General features: G+C 46.4%; 1 protein-coding gene across 1 annotated transcript in view; it reads right to left on the bottom strand.

Moving 5' to 3' along the window:
- The window catches only part of LOC147709194 (uncharacterized), a 575,919-nt gene that overhangs the window by 420,138 nt on the left and 136,276 nt on the right, over positions 1-19,505 (bottom strand). Inside the window, exon 7 of the mRNA XM_086925447.1 lies at positions 8,869-9,048. Within this exon, the coding sequence (XP_086781573.1) occupies positions 8,869-9,048 (180 nt within the window). The remainder of the gene's footprint in view (positions 1-8,868; positions 9,049-19,505) is intronic.

Below are 19,505 nucleotides of genomic sequence, written 5' to 3'. Positions count from 1 at the left end.
CACGTCTGGGCATCCCCAGTACACTTATAGCGAGTTTGCAAAAACAACAGGTGATGGACCGAATGAGGATCAATGTCACACATTCAACCCAGTCAAAAGATCTGGGTCCTAATCCATCGTTTTTTTGCACTCCACACCACCCTGGGTTAGACAATGGCGATATGCAAATCAGCTCTGACCCTGTGCCCCATGGGAACAGTCCAGTCCGAACTACAAAAGCCATGTCCTTCCCAGACCGGAATCAAGCATCCGAGGACCGGACCGGTTTCGAGGTAACACCTCTCATCAGCCCGGCTAGCTTGACTCCAGTGGTGTGGAGTGCCTGGGACCCACGTCTGGGCATCCCCAGTACACTTATAGCGAGTTTGCAAAAACAACAGGTGATGGACCGAATGAGGATCAATGTCACACATTCAACCCAGTCAAAAGATCTGGGTCCTAATCCATCGTTTTTTTGCACTCCACACCACCCTGGGTTAGACAATGGCGATATGCAAATCAGCTCTGACCCTGTGCCCCATGGGAACAGTCCAGTCCGAACTACAAAAGCCATGTTGTTTTTGCAGATGACTTCGGTGGCTTCAGATCTGAACGGAGGGAGGCGGACTCTCTGTGTCCTTCCGGTGATAAATAGGTATAATTGCAATTGGTACTGGCAACCTACCTGTAAGTCCCTAGTATATGGTAGGACACATAGGTTTAGAGGCCCAGTAGATCACAGGCATTTAAGTGTGCACTGCTGTGTTGCCTGCTATCATTCTTAAGGCAGACCTACTTTGCAGGCTGCTTTTAAAATAAAATTATATGCAAACTCGACTTTAAAGTTAAAGGGCCAAATGTATCAAGGGGTTTTACCCATTCTGTGTCTATGGGAAAATGGGTTCATACATAAGGCCCAAAGATACTTCCAAAGTCATAAACTAACTGTTTTTACATACAAGTCACCCCTAAGGTGCCCCTAGGGTGGGATGCCATGTAAAAATAAGCAGGTACATTTTAAGATATGTTTTATATGCCCTGGTGAGGGGAAACTGCCAATTTCGTTTTTCCCCATTGTAGCACATTGGCTTCTTAGTGTAACATGGGAACACTTTAAAAAGTATAACTATTGATAGTACTGAGCTAGAAATGTACTTCGTAGTATTAAAATGCCAGAATAAATCCAATAACTGGCCAAGGTTGGATTTACTATAACTATTACAGAAAATAAGTTATAGAACCTGCTTTTTTGATGTGCCAAAATCCAGCCTTCCAGCAGCCTCTCCTGATTGGCCAGCCTTTTGACAGGTTGAGCCAAACTGTTCTGATGAGGTGTAAGGTGGCCAGCAGAGAGACAAAGGGCTTCTGCTGGGAGGAGATCTGTAGCTGCAAACAAAACGCAGGATGGGAGTGGAGTAGCCAAATTGGTCTTCATAGTGGGAATGCCAGTTAGGACAGTACTCCAGCTCACCCCCACATGCTGCACCCCCAACTAGACATGAGCCCCTGTAATTGAATTAGTAGAGGGGCTGGAAGGGGAGTGTTAGGGAAAGTTAGCCACACCAGTGGGTTGGTATAGCCATATCTCAATATCCAGGAAAGAGTTTCTCCATTTTAGATTTTAAAGTTCAATGTCTTCTGGGACAAGAATATGCCACACTTTAAAGGAAGCTGTCATACTTCTGGGTGGCACCCTGTACCTCATTGGTTGGGATGCACCCCCTGCTTCCCACCCAAAAACACTGGATATATATGGGAGAGCTGCCTGGCAGCTCAGATCTTTGCCTGAACTACAAGAAGACAAAGGACTGCGCTGTTGGAACCCAGGCCTACACCAATAGGATTGCACTCTGAATGACTGCACCGGCTGCACACTTTGGGAACTACAACCATAAGGACTTTGCCTTGCTTTGAAAAGAGAAGGAGTGGACTCCCTGAAAGCAACAGGTTAAAAGAACTCCACCTGGACCATCTCCAGCAACAAGAATCCGGCTAACTACTGGACTTTAAAGGATTTGGCCAGGTGAATTGTGGGAGACATAGTCACAACAACCCGAGGAGCCACTCAGAGCTTCTGGAAACTTGGGTTTGTGTTGTCAACACTTTGGGACCCCAAAGGGACAATCTGGAAAAAGATTAAGAAGATTGGGGAATTTTTGGTGAAAAGCTCCATAAGGTGACCTAAGGAAAGTCAAGCTGGTAACTTTGAACCGCAACCTAGCCTGAGATTCATGTTTGCCCCACTGAAGCTCTGGAGTTGACCGAGGCATCGCGCTGAGCCAAGCCGATGTCATCGAACCCAAAGCTGGCCTAATGAGGAGCCTTGCTTGGCGTCAGGAGAAAAACCTCCAAAAATGTGACTAAGCCAGAAGGTATAAACTTGACCGGGCCATACCACTAAGTGTATCCAACCTACGCTTCATCCCTTTCAGCCTGAAACTTTGTCTTTGTCCCGGTTAAGCATGTCTCAAAGAGGTGCTTTTGGCTTTTAGGCACTAGAAAGTGTTTATTCTTTAAAAAGTCATATCTCCTGTTCCCTACATTAGACTTTAGTCATGTTAGTGTTATTTTAAACATACAAAGTTTTTGTATTTTTTTATACATTTGTGCTGAATTTTCATTGTGTGCTGTGTCTTACTTATTTAATGTATTGTTTTTTAATGCTTTACACATCTATCTCCTAAGTTATGCCTTCCTGCTTGTCGCCAGCTACCAAGGGTTGAGCAAGGGACTACTTTATTGGGACCTTGACTGGACCTTATGCTGTGAATTGGGCAGGTGGTACCTACCTACACCTAATAATGAGCCACATTCCAACAAAAGTAATTTACAACTACCCCCATTTACCCCACCGAAAAGAAGAGATTTAGTACATACATGCTTATTTTCTAGGTTAAAATGATATAACTAAGCTCAGTTAGATTTGCTTAATGTATGTATTTATTATTTGCTTTAGTGTGCTGGCATGGTACCTTGGTGTATTTCAGAGTGCTACCTACATACGGAACAGTTTCAATAATGGTCATAATCCTTTCGGGATTCAAAAAAGATGAGTCCTGATAGTCTGTATAAAAGAGAGGGATGAGGAAAAATGGGTGCGACTTTTATGCATGGGGTACTTTAACTTGTCTTGTAGCCTGAGTCTGAACCATATCAGAGGTGAATGTTCAGGAGTCCTGAAGAGATGTATGCCAAGCTGAACATCAGACACTGCAAGTCAACTTTTATTAATACCAGGTATTTAACAGACCTTTCAGATCATGAGGAGGAGGAGGACCTTGGGTTTTTATTAACTATGACCATTGTGAGTTATAAAGTTAGCTCAAATAAAGGAGAATACTGTTAATGTTAGGTCGATTGCACTTAGTCCTTCCAACCCGGCACATTCAGGGGCATCTTTACAAACAAATGTTGGCGTGCAGAGCTGCGCTAAATTTGGCAGGGCCACTCTCTGACAGTTCCAAAACACAAGGATGCACCATATATACAACAATACAGTGTGCCACTGTGTTTTACCTAGTGCTGCAGCTAAAATTTGCAGCCTAGTGCCAAAGCAGGCACTCTTACACCTTGGTGCAAGGATGCCTGCATTGCAGGAAATGATTATCTGTGTGCAGGAAGGCAGACACACATAAAATAAGGAAATTGTCATTATTTAATGATTATTTATGTGCAGGAAGGGTCATCTTCCTGCACATAACCAATCATCAACCCCTTCGCTGCTAGGCCTCCCCGTGCTAAGGCTTTTTGTGCCATTTGGGGTCGTTCGCACTTAGGCCCCTGTAACTTTTTGGCCACATAAGGTATCCACGGTAAGTCCTTTTCTTCCAATGTCTTGAGGCTTCTAGAGGTACCCAGGGATTGTGGATTCCCCAGGAGCAAACCGAGAAATTGGCTAAAATACAGCTAGGGTGCCTGCATTGCAGGAAATGATTATCTGTGTGCAGGAAGGCAGACACACATAAAATAAGCAAATTGTCATTATTTATTGATTATTTATGTGCAGGAAGGGTCATCTTCCTGCACATAACCAATCATCAACCCCTTCGCTGCTAGGCCTCCCCGTGCTAAGGCTTTTTGTGCCATTTGGGGTCGTTCGCACTTAGGCCCCTGTAACTTTTTGGCCACATAAGGTATCCACGGTACGTCCTTTTCTTCCAATGTCTTGAGGCTTCTAGAGGTACCCAGGGATTGTGGATTCCCCAGGAGCAAACCGAGAAATTGGCTAAAATACAGCTAATTTCGAGTTTTTGTTTGGAAAAGTGGGAAAAAGGTGCTGCAGAAGAAAGCGTCCCTGCAAAAGGTATCAACAAAGTGTTTATGGTGCTAAAATCACCATCTTCCCAGCTTTCAGGAACAGGCACACTTTTGTCATAAAACTATCATTTTCTACACTGTTTGTGCATTTTCCTGGTAAATAGCCCCTTTTCCCCTTTTGTTGTGCTTTCAACCTCCCTACAGTTAGTGGTAGAAATGGATGTGAAAGCAATAATGGATCCTGCAGAACTATACATTTCTGAAAGGTAGACAAAAATCTGAATTCAGCAAGGGCTCATTTGTTTCGATTCCTTAAAGTCTTCCTATAGAAAGTAACAATTGCATTAAACAAAATACTGAAATTGAGTTGGAAAAAACAGCTATTTGTGCCAACATTTTCACCTGTAACTTCTAAGTATGGCAGATTTTTAAAATACTTTTACATCCACTGGACCCTTCTAGTTGCGGGGATACATAGGACTTGTAGGTTCATCAAGAAGCCGAAGTACCAGGAGCCAATAACTGAACCGCATCTTGCAATGGTTTTTCATTGTGTAACAGGTTTTTAGCAATTTGTTCAGTAAAATATAAAGAGTGAAAAATAGGTACCATTATACTTCCGAAATGGGAACAAAATATAGAGTTTAGAATCAATGGCTATTGCACATCTATGAAATTGTGAGTTACTCTTATAAGCATGAGAATTTGAGGACATATTTCAAAATGACTTCTTTTTTACACTTTGTCTTACATTTGGAAGGCAGGAATGCAAAGAAAATCAATTAGTAATAACACTTGTTCTACTATTCTGTGTTTCCCTAAGTCTCAGGATCAAAATGGTACCTCACTTGTGTGGGTAGGCCTAGTGCCTGTGACAGGAAATGGCCCAACATGCCACATGGACGCATTCACATTTTTCCAGTGAAAACTGACCCTTTTTTTGCAATGTGCCTAGCTGTGGATTTTGGACCCTAGTTCAGCAGGCACTTAGGGAAACCTATACATTTTTGACAACTAGACACTAAGGGGAAACCAGGATGGGGTGACTTGTGTAGCTCTCACTGGGTTCTGATACTGAGAATACCTTGAAAAGCTCAAACATATTTAAAAAAAACGTATTTGCCTCACATCTCTGTGATAGAAGGTTCTGGAATCTAAGGGAAGCGACAAACTTCTACCAACCCTGCATTCCCCCAAGCCTCCCGATGTGTGGGTAGGCCTAGTGACCGCAACACAAAATACGCTGTGGAGACTTCAAAACGATTGATTACAAAAAGACATTGTTTTGCGAGGGAGTGTGGGACAAATATGGGCTGTAGATGCTGGCATGTTTCCTACAGCTGCTTTATTTTCAGTTACCGTTATATGTATGGGCAGCTCTGAGTCAATTCCTAAGGATTTCGCTGTTCGACTAATAAATGTAGCATTTAAATAACGAGAATAGGCACTATGATATAATGATTCTAAATTGACTGGAACAATGGATTTTATTTGCTTTTAATTTAAGGACACACTCTTATACAATGTTTCTATATACCCTCCACCGGCTGTTAAAGTTGAAGCACAGAGAAAAAAAACTGTTTATAATTTTGGTTTACTGCTACATGAAATAGATTACCAATCCCACCACATGCTGTTGCCCAGATGCCACTTATCTACGCCAATGCACTAAGCGAGAAGAAGGCAAGTTCAACCTATCTGTAAAAACCAATCCACGAAATCAAACTTAAGGTACATGATCACTTTTTTTCCACAGAATTCTAGAAAATCAAAGGTACTTTAAGTTCTGCTTCAAAGGCATTTCGCGAACGAATATTAGTTTTCCGTAAGGCAAAATTAAAACCAAAATGAAATTCGACATATTTGGATTTTGGAAAAACAAAAACAATAGTTAAACAAAAATCAAGAGGCAAATTCAAAAGGTCCTAAAAAAGATGTTGAAAACACTCACACACTCGAAATGTGGCAACCTACAACAGTTTACGAAGAGGTATGAATACACGTATCAAAAAGGTGTCATATCACACATTCTACAGTTTTCATTCCTGAGTATTATGCTTTTTTTGTTTCTAGACAACAAAATCAGTGCAGTCATAGAGGCAAGTCATAAGAGAGACAATTGGAAGGAAATGTATCTATTTTGAGCAACCTCCCTAAAACATTAAGTTATGGTGGTACAATGGTATTTATTTTTATACATTAGACCAGCCCAGGTGCTGGCAGCATAGTTATAAATAATTGCAAAGGATGTTGGATTGAAATTGCTTCTTACAAATTATTTTTCCACCATTTCATATCAGTTGTACTTTGATCCTGCCCATCAAGTGGATCATTGTAGAGCCTTTGAAAGTTTGCTTCACACTAATGAGCTGAAGAACACAAAAGAAAGCACAACTGTACACATTACAGACCTAATTACTTTCTGGCATCCTTCCATCAAGGACTTGTCAGAAGAAAAATACCCAACAACAAATGAATTGCTGAAACGTTGATACTTTCCATCTGCATCCTGAAGTCATTGCATATTTCCACTTTTTAGGTTTCACCTATGCAGCGCACATGCGCTGTGTAGGAGAGAGACTTGTAGCCTTAGGCATAGCATTCCCTGCAAAAACGTGCATGTGTTGCATTGCTTGCAATGGCAACGCTTGCACGTCTGGGGATTTACTTGCGGGAGCATGCTGCGCCATATGGTCGCACACTCCCGCAGGGAATCGCGTAGGCCGCCTCCTCCTCTCTCTCCTCCCTCTGCTGCCACGCGAGGCGCGTGCATGCTTGTTTTTAATGGCAGTCCCCCCGCCCCGGGCACTAGCAGGCATCCACTTCAGTCTTTTTGCTGCGATCAACTGTCCTGGCAAAAGTGGATGCCTGTTTGTTCCCCGGGGGAACTGCCATTAAAAAAAAAAAACATGCGTCCCCCCTTCCACCTCAGCAGCACTTTCAAACCTGCCCCATTTTATAAAAATGAGATAACTTGGGTTTAGAAGCCTTAGTCAGTCAGGTGGCATCCTCGCCTCAAAATGTCCTCCACCTCCACAAAAACATTGTCACTCTTCTGTAAGCTGTAGTTATCGGCAGCATGCCTCATGGCGTTTTTTTGTCTTCTTCCCTACCCCCATAATACGGTTTGCCTTTCTTTTGCCCATGACAGAAATAAAGAATAGTCCCAGAGCACCACGGGACTGGAGGCAGTGTAACAACTGTCAGACACAGTGCCGAGGGAGCCGCCACATCAAATTAGAAGGTGGCTTACTTTAAACGAACTCCCAGCTTTCTATGCCGACGATACTTGGATATAAAGCCAAGGGGGTGGCCATGCCCTGCGTCTTCTTGAGGATGACTGACAGCGGGTCCTGGAGACACACTATATAACGCTGTAAGGCTTTGCACAACAGGCAGCAGGTGCCCATGATGAGGGGGCCGTCTCTCATGCCCCACTGGAACATGGGATTAAAAGTAACAGTAACACAGCTCTCCCGCAACGCAGGTCCTGGCGACGCGTTACATAGCACTGTAGGACTTTGCACAACAGGCAGCAGATGTGCACGATCACGGGGCCGACTCGCCTCCTATGCCCCACTGTAATCTGGGACTCGAAGTCCTGCAACAAAGCTCTCCCGCTAATTAATAGGTATTTCCGATGTAATATGAGGCAGTCTTATTATGTTTATTTTTTCTGTTGCTGCAGAAGACACTTCACCCAGAAAGGTAACAAGCATTGGCATAGCCAATAGGTCTCGCCTTTGGGACCTTGTAAGTAAAAAAAAAAAACCTGAAGTATAAGACTTCACGTTCACATACACTTCATATGTAGAATGCACTAAACGTAAACGTGAGGTCTTACATTTCAGGGTTTTTTTTACTTATAAGGTCCCAAAGGTGAGACCTATTGGCTATGCCAATGCTTATTTAAATAGAGTTTTAAAAGTATAAAAATGATACTGAACTAAATGATTAGGAAATTATTAAATACATTTTAATTACATTATTAATTAGGGTTCCCGGATCTCCTTTCCCTATATGATTATTTTGTATTTGTAGATGAATTGTGTGCAAAACTGCTACAAGGGAGTATGTGTATGTGTGTCCTCATCTCTCATTATGGCAATGTTTATAGAGCAATATGTGAGGAGCTACTTTCATCAGAGCTGTGCTCCTTGGAAATACCCAAGCCCCGTGCAGACAACGTGTTGCAACACAAAGGATGAAGGCACATTTCACTGCAATGCAAGCAAAGCTCAAGGTAAAATGAAAACTCTGTTTTTGTGAGCAGAGAACTACCCATAACAGTGCTGGCCAACTTTGATACAAATGTGTTAATATTGTTGGGCTCTGTGTCTGAAGACATAATCCAAGACGCTCATGAAGTCAGGAATTCAAAAAACATTGTATACTATTACACCTCTTCCACCTTGCATGTAATACGGGTTTGATATTTGGAATATTTCAGGAGAAACCATGGATATCTGGTTCCTATCCACACGTTCTGAAAATGAATGGACTGGCTGTGTTTATTGAAGACAAAGGCTTAACTTAACTTTCTGGTGGACAGAGAGAAGAGTCCTACATTGGCTTTTTAGTGAAAGCATCTCCTTGCAACATTCTAATTGGTATGCAATGCGTTCGTTTTACCTCATTCGGATTGCCAACTTGAATAGAAACAGGTAATATGCGGTCCCATGTTATTTTCAAAATCCACTGTGGGACGAATGGTGTTTTCAGCTCAGCAGCGAAGTATCGGTTTACTTCCTCTGATGTTCTATTCTTAATTACATGCCAATAGAAGTCCTTGGTGTCTTCAACGGAGTATATCTAAAGGAAACATGAAAATGGTTATTAGGGTGGGTGAATGAATACATGGCTGGAATTAGCATTCTGAGGGGATGGAAGAACGAATGGAGAGGAGAGTAGATGCATGAGTGAGTGGCTGCACAGATGAACATGTGGGGTCGGTGAATGGGTTGGGGGAATAGATGTATGGATGGATGAGGGAGAGGGTGACTTGATGAATGAATGGGTGACTAAATGTGGGAGAAGAAGGATTGGTGAGTGAATGGATGAGAGGGCAAATTGATGGATGCAAGGATGGATTGGTGAACTTCAGAATGGAAGAATGAATGGAAGGGTGAGCAAATGGATGAATTGCTGGATGCACAAACAGAAAGACAGAAGTGAAAGATGTATTTAAAAGCAAATAAGTGGATGAATTAGTGATTTGGTGAGCAGGATGGTTGATGGGCTGACAGGTGATTGTGTGGTTTATAAACATAGACACAATGCAGATACCTCAGCTCTTGTTGTACAAAAGTACAATTTTACAAGTAGATCTGAATATCATGACCAAAGTCATGGTCAATTCACAATGAAGATAATGTGGTAAGTGTATCCCAAAAAGCAAAATATCCTTTTATGTGTGGATTGGGTAAATGGAATTGGGGTGAGTGAGTGAATTGACAAAAAAATGGACTGGTGATGAATATGTGGAGGAAAGAATTGATGGATAGATGAGCGGATAAATGCAGGCTGTGTGAATGTATGGCTGGATGAATGGCTGGATGGAGGTTGAGTGGTGGATATTAGGAGGCATGAATGGATGTATGCATGTAAGGATGGATGGTAAGCAGGTTTATGGACACTCTAGCATCGATGCCTGGACCCTTTTGGCTCCTGATGGACTCCATAGAACTCTGATGTAAGTGTTCTGGCGTGGTGAACAAAGCTCATGTTTAGAATGCTGAGTTCGCAGTTACACGCAGCGGAATAAAGATATGGAAACCAAGCTCCATGTGTGGTGTATTCATATAGGAGTACCCAGGCTGGGGAGTGCGCTACAGCTGGGGATACGTAACTGAAGATCATCAGTGCTTTCTCAGAGAGTTTGCCGTGGTCCAGCAAACTGCACATGCCTGCCCCACGTGCCTCAGTCAGAGTGAAGATCGACTTCGGGCGTACGAGGAGTCAAAGCGCCACTTTAGCCAGTGTGAAGCATTTGAGGATAACAAAAGCCTTGCTGAGAAGTATACTCCTCGTTGGCCAGAAACCTGCTTGTAAAAGAGGTACTGCTCCACTACGCAACACAGATCTATAAATCAGACAGTACGACAACTTTAAAGGCAATAACAACCAGCTATGGAAAGAGCAATTAACAGCGACAGCCAGGTGCAAGAGAAGGCTGTGATTATAAGCGGAGAAAGGCAGAGAAACACTAGAGGTTATGATAATCAGGTATATAGAGAATACTATCAAGCTTACAAGAACCTGAGTAAAGAGAGCCATCCAACCTCAGTACCAGGTGCTGCATCCCAAGCCGAAGCTTGGGGGTTGTGCATAAGAGGCTGTCAAATTATGTCAGACCAACTGAAAGGCCGTGAGTAGCGGTTGGAATAGTGAACTTTTTCAATGGCTGCTGAAAAGAGTGCAAGATATGGTACCGCTGCCTACTTGAAACCACCGCCTACCTTCGATACTGCCAAAAAGCAAAATACTGGTGACAGATGACTCAATCCAATGCCAAATGTCAATTACAAACATATATTTTCAGTGAGGAATGGCAGAATGCTGGTGAAGCAATCAGCTAATTTGTTGAGAGACTTGATAAACCCATCAAACACTGTAAATTCAAGGAATTTGATGATGAAGAAGCTATACGTGTTTGAGTTATCAATGGATATCTGTCAGATTCATTCAGGCGACGAATGCTGAGAGAAACCCTTAGACTGGAGTGAGTTCTCATGGCTGCCAGAGCTGAGGAACGTGCTGATAGACAAGCTGAAGACATGGAGCCCAGAGGTGCCCAGAGTGAGTGAGTCATGAACATGATAAGCAAGAAGAAACACAAAGCTGAAGGACACAAAGTGATGTCTTAAAAAAAAATAAACTGTGCTTTAGATGTAAATTTTTGTTTCCAGTGCCAGTCATGGATGCCTCTCTTCTCTCTTCACAGCCTCAGAGGGCACAATCTAGGCATTTAGTCAGAGCTCCATGATGACCTGTAGAAAAAGGTAGGGCTAGGACCTTTCTCAAGATTTGCCCGGCGCTAACCGCCCTTGTACCATTCAAGTTTACCAAGCAATGAGGCAGGCGCCGGAGACCAGAAGGCAGGAAACAGAAGTTTTATTCCGACGGAGCAGAACACATCAGATCAGACAACAAGGTATCGTCTCGAGGTGCTCTAACAGCCTCTCGGAGGCCTGGCCTCTTATACACTGGTTTATGGCATGTGACCTTCCTTTATTACAATCAAGACTTTGTAAAGCAAGGAAAAGACATCCCCGTAATCCTCGTGTTAATCCCACCCCCATATACCTTCACAATAGAGGTCCTCAACCTGCTGATAAGAGGAGGGGTCATCACGCAGCTGAGTGTTCCGTCGAGTCTTAGGATGTGTGCGCCTGATCATATCACAGGGGGTGGGGAGGCCTGGATCAATAGAGGGTCCTTTGAAGGAGAGCGACCTCATACAATAAAGGGCAGTAAATGATATCTCCCGGCTTAGGCAATGGCCTCGGACCTGTGTGGACAGTCGGACACGGGGTGAGGGGCCATCAATGGAGTGGTATTCATGCTGCGTGGACAATCCAGCGCAGGAGGGAGGTTTATCAACAGAGGGGCATTCATGGGAGGAGAGGAGGTGTTGGTCAGGCGCTGGCGTGACTCCCAAGGACAGGGTCATGCAGAAGGGTCATGCTCCTAAGGAGGAGGGAGGGGGAGCCAGGGTGCGCGGAGGATGCTTGCTGGGTCAGAGGGGCGCGCTGGCAATCGATCGTGGACAGGGAGACCATGATATCTAAAATGGCTGCCGTGCACGTAGTACATAGGTGACAAGCTGGCGCAGATGATGTTCATATCGCAAACTAAAATTCCACAGTCCTCCCTTTTAACATGTCTCGCCAACTTGTCAGTTTGGATTTATCCCCATAAGACCACGTATTTCTACTTCATAGAGGGGGCTCATGTGCTCATTTCGGAGGTCCAAAGTCTTTGGGCACATACAGTTGGAAAGAAGGCCGAACAAAGGTGGCAGACATTGGATACCTAGGCAACACCCACATAATATTACAACAGGTATCATCACGAAGGAAAACAACTTCCAACCCCAATTTTTCAAAGTGTCCCAAAACCAGCTCCCAAGCGACCATCCTTCCTGTTCTTGGTGAACCTCCGAGGAAAGTCTGTGGAGGTGTTCAATGGCTTTGTAGACTGAAGGCGAGTTGTCTGGCACGTAGGTGCAGCAGCTGGATCCGATGATGCGGCATGCTCCTCCTCGGTCGGCTAGGACCACGTCTAGGACGAGTCGATTTTGAAGGGTCACGAGGCGGACCGCCTGAAGCTCTGCAGTGTTGTTGGCGAGGATACCAGCCGTGATGTTGATTGTTGTTTCTACTGCCTGGGTCAGGTGTCGGATAGCACGGCTGTTTGCCATTGGGCCCCACAGAGGAACAAGTCCCTTTGCTGCATCCAGGAACTGTGCTCCGGTGGAGTCGGCTTGTCCAAGGTCGTCTGCACGCCTCTGCCGGTGGTGGTTGACAGGGGCTACATATGTGGGTGGAAGAACGAAGGCAATGTAGCAGATACCTTTCCAGCCTCTCGGGAGCCAGGTGTAAGCTTTGGTGCCACACACAAAGTACATATTCGGAGAAGCAACAAAAGAAGGGGGTTCAGCTGGGTCCAATGTTCTGGTGATTCAGCAGGCGCTGTAACCCACCAGCTGCGTTCCCTGGCCTTCGAGACACACGAGACCTGTGACATTGATAACAGACAGGGCCACAGTTAACGTGGCGGTAGTTTGTTTTTGCAGATGAGTGAAGGTGGTTCTGGCCGGATTGTGGAGCACCTGTACTTCGACTCGTTCTTTGGCTGGAATGTCTTTGAGGAAGGTGGCGCCTGCGAGCGCAGGACACAGGGCAGCTGGGGTCTTTCCTGTTTTGTTCAGCCAGAACCCAGAGTAGAAGTGTGACACTGTCCGGCTGGAGGTGGCGTTGTCCCTGTGGCTCTCTTGCATGAGGATCAACCAGGCGAGGCAAGAGCCGTGAACTGAGAAGGGTTGAAGGGATGAAGGGGATGGAGTGTCCAGTGGCATGCGGGAGCAACCCGCAGATCCAACAGTTCGTAGCATTTGCAGCAAGGTTGTGTTGGTGCAACAGTTGCACGAAGGAATTGTTCCAGAATTCCCTGCGCCTTTCTCGGAGCTGAGGCGACAGAGAGATTAGGTGATGCTCTTTCAGGGGTGTTGGCTGTGCAGTAGGTAGCAATGTCTCATGAGCCGGTGTGCTTTCCTCCAGAATCCAGAAGGAGGTCATGAGGAGGAGGCAGAAGAGGAAGACAATGAAGAGTGCAATTGTCTTTGATTTGTGCAGGTTGTCAGTCTTTGGATTTCTATACTGGGTATTTCCCGTTGCTTCCATCATCTTCTTATCTGGCGCTTCCATCATCTTCTTATTTGGCGCTTCCATCACCTTCAAGGGGCTCGGTAGTGGGCAGAACCACAGACTTCGTTTAGCTTCTCTCCCGGCAACCCTTGATTGTGTTTAGGTCACCGTTCTGAGATTTAACTTAGTCCGTGGCCTACTTAGCCGAAACTCCCTCCTTTCGACGCAGGAAATACCCTTCTCTTGATGGCACAGTGGGATCAGAGAATTTTGCAAGTTCGAGTGCCTCAGTATCGGGATAACAGTCCAATATCGGTCGGTCTTTGCTCAGGAGCTCTTCTTGGGCGTTGACGTTTTCTGTCGTGGCCAGGTTTGCAGAGACCTTCCGGCAATGATGCGCGTGCAGCCAGTGCTTCTTCCCCTCCACTCGGAGTGCCGTCCGGGTGGTGATCAGCACTTGCCAGGGGCCCGTCCACCGAGGTTCCAGACTCTTGGTTCGCTGGAAATTCCGTATCAATACGAAATCTCCCGGTTGGATGTCGTGGCCGGGGCCCCTGGAAGCATCGGGGATGGCCTGCTGCACCTGTTGATGAATGACAGACAACGTTTTAGTTAACTTGCACAAATAATCAGACAGTAGGACGTCCGGGACGTCATGAATGGAGGTCGGTTTGGGAGCAGTCCAGAGATTCATCGGTCGCCCAAACACGACCTCGTAGGGGGTCAGATGGTGCTTGGTGGGAGTGGAGCGCATCGATAACAAGGCCAGTGGGAGGGCATCCGGCCAGTTAAGTCCAGTGGTGGCCACTATTTTTGCCAGTTTCAGCTTCAGTGTGGCATTATGGCGTTCCACTAGACCAGCGGATTGGGGGTGGAAGACCGCATGGAATCGTTGCTTCACCCCCAACCCCTTTAGGATTAGTTGGATAACCTCAGCTATGAAGTGGGGGCCATTGTCGCTCCATAAAATTCGGCAAAGGCCATAGCGAGGGAAGAATTCTTTCAGTAGTACTTTGGCAGTAGTCATGGCAGTGTTGTCACGGGTTGGATAGGCCTCTACCCATTTACTGAAAGCACATACAATGACTAGTACATACTTCAGGTTTTGGCATCTCTCTAGTTGGATGTAATCCATCTGAAGGACCTCAAAGGGATGATTGGGGGTCCCAAACCCTCCCCGGGGTACTACAGTTCCTTTCCCGGGGTTGTGTTGCAGACAGATAAGGCACTGCTGAACTAGGCGTCTGGCTGAGTCAGGGATTTTGTCGTTATGCCAGACTTTGGAAATGAGTTCGATCATGGGTGCAGATCCTATGTGTGCGGGGGAGTGAGCCATTGTCAGTATGGGAATCAGATATGAGTCGGGCAGAAACCATTTGCTGGCATCCTTCGTTCGCCAACAGCCCTCCTCATCCTTCAAACCCACCCTTGCCCACTTAGTCAGCTCGTGAGGGGTGCTGGCCGATTGTATGTCTCTGATCATTATCCTTGTGTCACTCCATGTTTCTGCTTGTGACCTGGTCATGTACATGCGTGTCACCGGCCTATTCTCAGCTGTGGTTCGTGCAGTGCTGTCGGCCAACGCATTCCCTTGTCCGACTAAGTCTGTCACCCTTTTGTGTGCCTGACATTTTATCACCGCTAATCGTTTGGGGAGAAGAACTGCTTCAATCAGAGCGGAGACTAAATCTCCGTGGAGGATCGGGGTGCCGTGGGACGTCAGGAATCCCCTCTCCCTCCACAGGAGCCCAAAATGGTGGACCACTCCGAAGGCATACTGGCTGTCCGTATATACGTTCGTGGTGGTCCCTGCGGCTATGATGCATGCTCGGGTGAGGGCTATCAGCTCTGCTGCCTGGGCAGATCGTTGTGTGATGCAGGCTGTCTCAACTACTGTTCGGGCTGTCGTTACTGCATAGGCAGCTGAGGTGGTGCCATCTGGGAGTTTGATGCATGAGCCGTCTACCCATAGCTCTCCATCGGGGTCAGGAAAAGCAGTGTCTCGGAGGTCAACCCTACTCCTAGTTTGTTCGTCCGTGAGGGTCACGCAGTCGTGGATGGGAGGAATGTCGGGGTCATTTTCAGGCAGGGGTAACAATGTGGCAGGATTCAAAGTCGTGCATCTCTTTAGTGTGATGTGGGGTGCAAGCAGAGTCAACTCGTACCCTGTCAGTCGTGCGCTAGTCAGGTGCTGGGTTTTGGTCTGGTTCAAGAGGGTGTCGACTGCATGGGGTACTAGTACTGTGAGAGAGTTGGAAAGTACAATTCCCTCGCTCTGACGGATAGAGACAGCAGCGGCGGCTACTGCTCGAAGGCAGGCAGGCAAAGCTCTGGCTACAGGATCAAGAGTGGCGGAGAAGTAGGCACAAGGGCGCTGCTTAGGACCAATTGATTGGGTTAGGACAGACAATGCGCATCCCTCCCTTTCGTGGGTGAAGAGGGAGAAGGGTTTGGAGTAATCCGGCGTTCCTAGGACAGGCGCTGAACAGAGTGCATCCCGTAATTCCTTAAAGGAGGCTTGACACTCAGCGGTCCAAGGAAGCGGGGAGGGGACATCTTTGGTCAACAGGGCAAGTAATGGTTTCACAATGAGACTGTAATTAGGCAACCACTGTCTGCAAAAAGAGGTTAGGCCGACCAAAGAGCGGACCTGCTTTTGTGTTTTCGGGATGGGGGTATCTAGGATGGTTTGGATTCGGTCGGGTGTAAGTTTCCTCCCTTCTTTGGACAGAAGATGGCCTAGATAAGTCACCTGTGGCTGACAGAACTGTAACTTCTTTTTGGAGACTTTATGGCCATTCTCTGCAAGAAAGTGTAGGAGTTGGACGGTGGCTGTCGTTGCAAGCGGGGTGGTGTCGGCTGCCAAAAGGATATCATCGACATATTGGATCAACACCACTCCTTCTGGTAGCTGGAAGGCATCCAGCTGTCTTTTGAGGGCCTGGCTGTAAATGCTGGGACTTTCAGTGTACCCCTGGGGAGCTCTACAGAATCGGTACGAGCGGGATTTTAAGGTGAAGCCGAAGAGATAACGGCTGTCTGGATGAATGGGGATAGAGAAAAACGCGTTCTTAAGGTCGATAACAGTGAAGGTGGTGGCAGTGGACGGGATGAGGGTCAGAATGGTGGTGATATCAGAGACCACAGGATATTGGGGTACAACCACTTTGTTAATCTCTCGCAAGTCGATGATGAAGCGGTACGCTTTCTCATCTCCTTCACCTTGCTTCTTAACAATAGGTAGGATTGGGCTGTTGCAGACGTTGCTAACCACTTCTTCAACCACTCCTGCATCTACCAGAGACTGAATGATCGCTACCAGTGCCTTCTCACCCTCTGGCGATATCCGATATTGCGGGAGTTTCGGGAGCATAGCGTCCTGTCGTACAGTTATGTGAATAGGATCAATCATCATTCGCCCCACATCAGAGTCATTTTTGGCCCACAGGTACGGAGGCAGGGTGTCAAGCAGGGACAGGTCAGCGTCAGTTATGGAGCACATGTGTCGTGGGGGACGGGATCTGGGCATGTCTGGGTTGTCGTACAGGATGACTCGTATTCCATCTGGGGAACATCTGATGGTAGCTCGAAAATGTTTCAGTAAGTCAATACCCATAATGGCGTCAGGGGAGTTGGAGGAGAGTAGAAATGTCGCGTCAGTAGTGTTGTTTTCTAGGTCAAAGGTAATAGGTACGGACAGGGGGTTAGTGGAGGGCGTCCCATCGAAACCTATCGACGTTATGTGTGAGCCAGACAAGGGTGCCCTTGGAATCAGTCGTTTTGATAACACACTACGTGTCGCCCCAGTGTCTACCAAGAATGGAGACTCTGTACCCAAGACCTTAGCGGTGACATAAGGACCTTGCTGGTCAACACAGAGCTCGACTGGATCCCTCCCTTGCCCCTGGCAGTCCTATGCAAAATCGGGGGCATTTTCACCTTCGGATAGCTGATATTGGTTCTGTCGGGGACGGTCAAATGTGTTCAGTCTTCCTGATCTGTCATTGTTGGTGTCGTTGGGGGTTCCCTCGTCCCTGTACTCTATTCCTCGGACCACCTGCCACATCCCTGGAATCCCTATTTCTATTCATTTCTAGCAGAACCGGACACTGGAATTTCCAATGGCCGAGCCCTTTGCAGAAGGCGCATTGGTCATTGCTAACGTCTCTACATCCAGTGTGGGGTGCTGGGGTGTGATCTTTAGGAGGTAGGTCTCTGGGGGTGGTTGATTGGTAGTTCCCCCTTTGGTGTTCCCGTCCTAGCGCTATACCCTGTATCTGGGCTATCATTACCCTTTCCTTTAAATCTTTCTTCTTTTTCTCGGACGCCCTATCATTCTCATTCTTTTGGTGCTCGTAATACTGAGCCATCTGAAGGATAGCTGCGGGTTTGGAGGCCCCCCAACTACTCTCACTCGTCTGCAGTTTTTGGGAGACTTCTTGTGTTAGTCCCTTTACATAATTTTGCACAAACAGGTGCTGTCCGGTTGCGGTGGTCATGTCTTGGCCACTGTAGTCGGAGAACACTGTCTCAAATCGGGAGAAGTATTCTGATACATCTTCCTGGGGTTTCTGTCGACAGGCCGTGACTATCGACCAGTCTACTTTTCTTTCCGGGACCAGGGTTTTTAACTTCTGGACCAGTTTGTCTGGGAGTTCCAGTATGTCCTTCACTGGTTTACTCCCCGGCTCTCGCTGTCTATCTAGTTTACCGAGTTGGTCCCAGGTATGTCCAAACAGATCCGTGTGGTCAGCCTTCCGGATTTGCTTCCACACATCAGCTGGCAGGCATAACCCAAAGAACAAGTCAATATCTGCTGAAGTCATTATTGTCGAACCCAAGGCTGTGCCTAATTCGGTATAAAATGCCGTCGGGTTCTTTCTTAAGTCGGGCAGGGTTTGCTTAAAGGTTAGGATGTCTTGTCGGTCCCATGGTTGGTAAACCCAATTGTACACAACCCTCCCCTTTGCATTTTCATTATTAATATCATCGCTCGTTCCCTGGCCCCGTGGCGGGATCCAGTAAGGAGCCGCTTCTCTGATAGGCATCATAGTATTGGCTACTTCTGCCGAGGTTGATTCAGGGACCGTAACCTTGGCTTCTGGTTTCTGTTCCGCGAGGTGGCGGAAGACCTCAAGCATTTGCATGAAGAGCTCCGTCGCCTCACGTTCAGTCCCATCTCCAACATCAATCTTCCTATACAGTGTTGTTAGTTTAGCTGGACCCTTACTCTGATACCTATCTTCATACGCGTTCAGGGTGTGGTAGCTGAATCGCAAGATGAAATGCCGTCTATGGCTGTCGGCATGTGAATTATATACGCTCATTGTGTATTCTTCGCTCTCCCTTCGTTCTACCAATGTCTTTGCTATTTCGTTGATCCCATCCCGCTCATCTTTGCTTAACCTACTTAACCTGGCTGATGATTGTTTGCTAGCCTCGGGGTCGTCTGACGAAGTTGTTAATATGGTTGGTGCGGAGGCCGTGAGGGCCGGTGCACTAGCACTAGGGTCACTTTCACTCACACTCGGGGCTTGCAGGTTTTGTGGGCTGGGAGCATATGGAGGGGGCATGTAGATGATTGGGGGACCTAACAGTAACTCATCGTTTGCCCGTTGTTTGGAGGGTAGCTCAGGGTAGAGCGCAGAGGGGGTCCTAACAGGACATTGGCCTGTTGACCCTGATTCTTGGTTTTGTGTAGCTTCTTTTCTTTCTTTTCTTTCTTCTTCTAGTTGTTTTGCGGCTAGGTGGGCTGCCTTTCGTAGTTCTTTCCCTATCTTTGCTTCTTCTCTTTTCTTTCGTTGTTCCGTTTCCTTGCGCCACATGCCGATACTGTCGAGCATAGTGGGCGTGGTCTTATTCTTCTGGAGCGCTATTTCTAATGTTTTTATTTTATTTTCA

This window comes from Lissotriton vulgaris, chromosome 6, assembly GCF_964263255.1.
Source record: "Lissotriton vulgaris chromosome 6, aLisVul1.2, whole genome shotgun sequence".
In the NCBI taxonomy this organism is placed as follows: Eukaryota; Metazoa; Chordata; class Amphibia; order Caudata; family Salamandridae; genus Lissotriton; species Lissotriton vulgaris.
The sequence above is the reverse complement of the archived record's forward strand: the minus strand, read 5'-3'. Positions and strand labels throughout refer to the sequence as shown.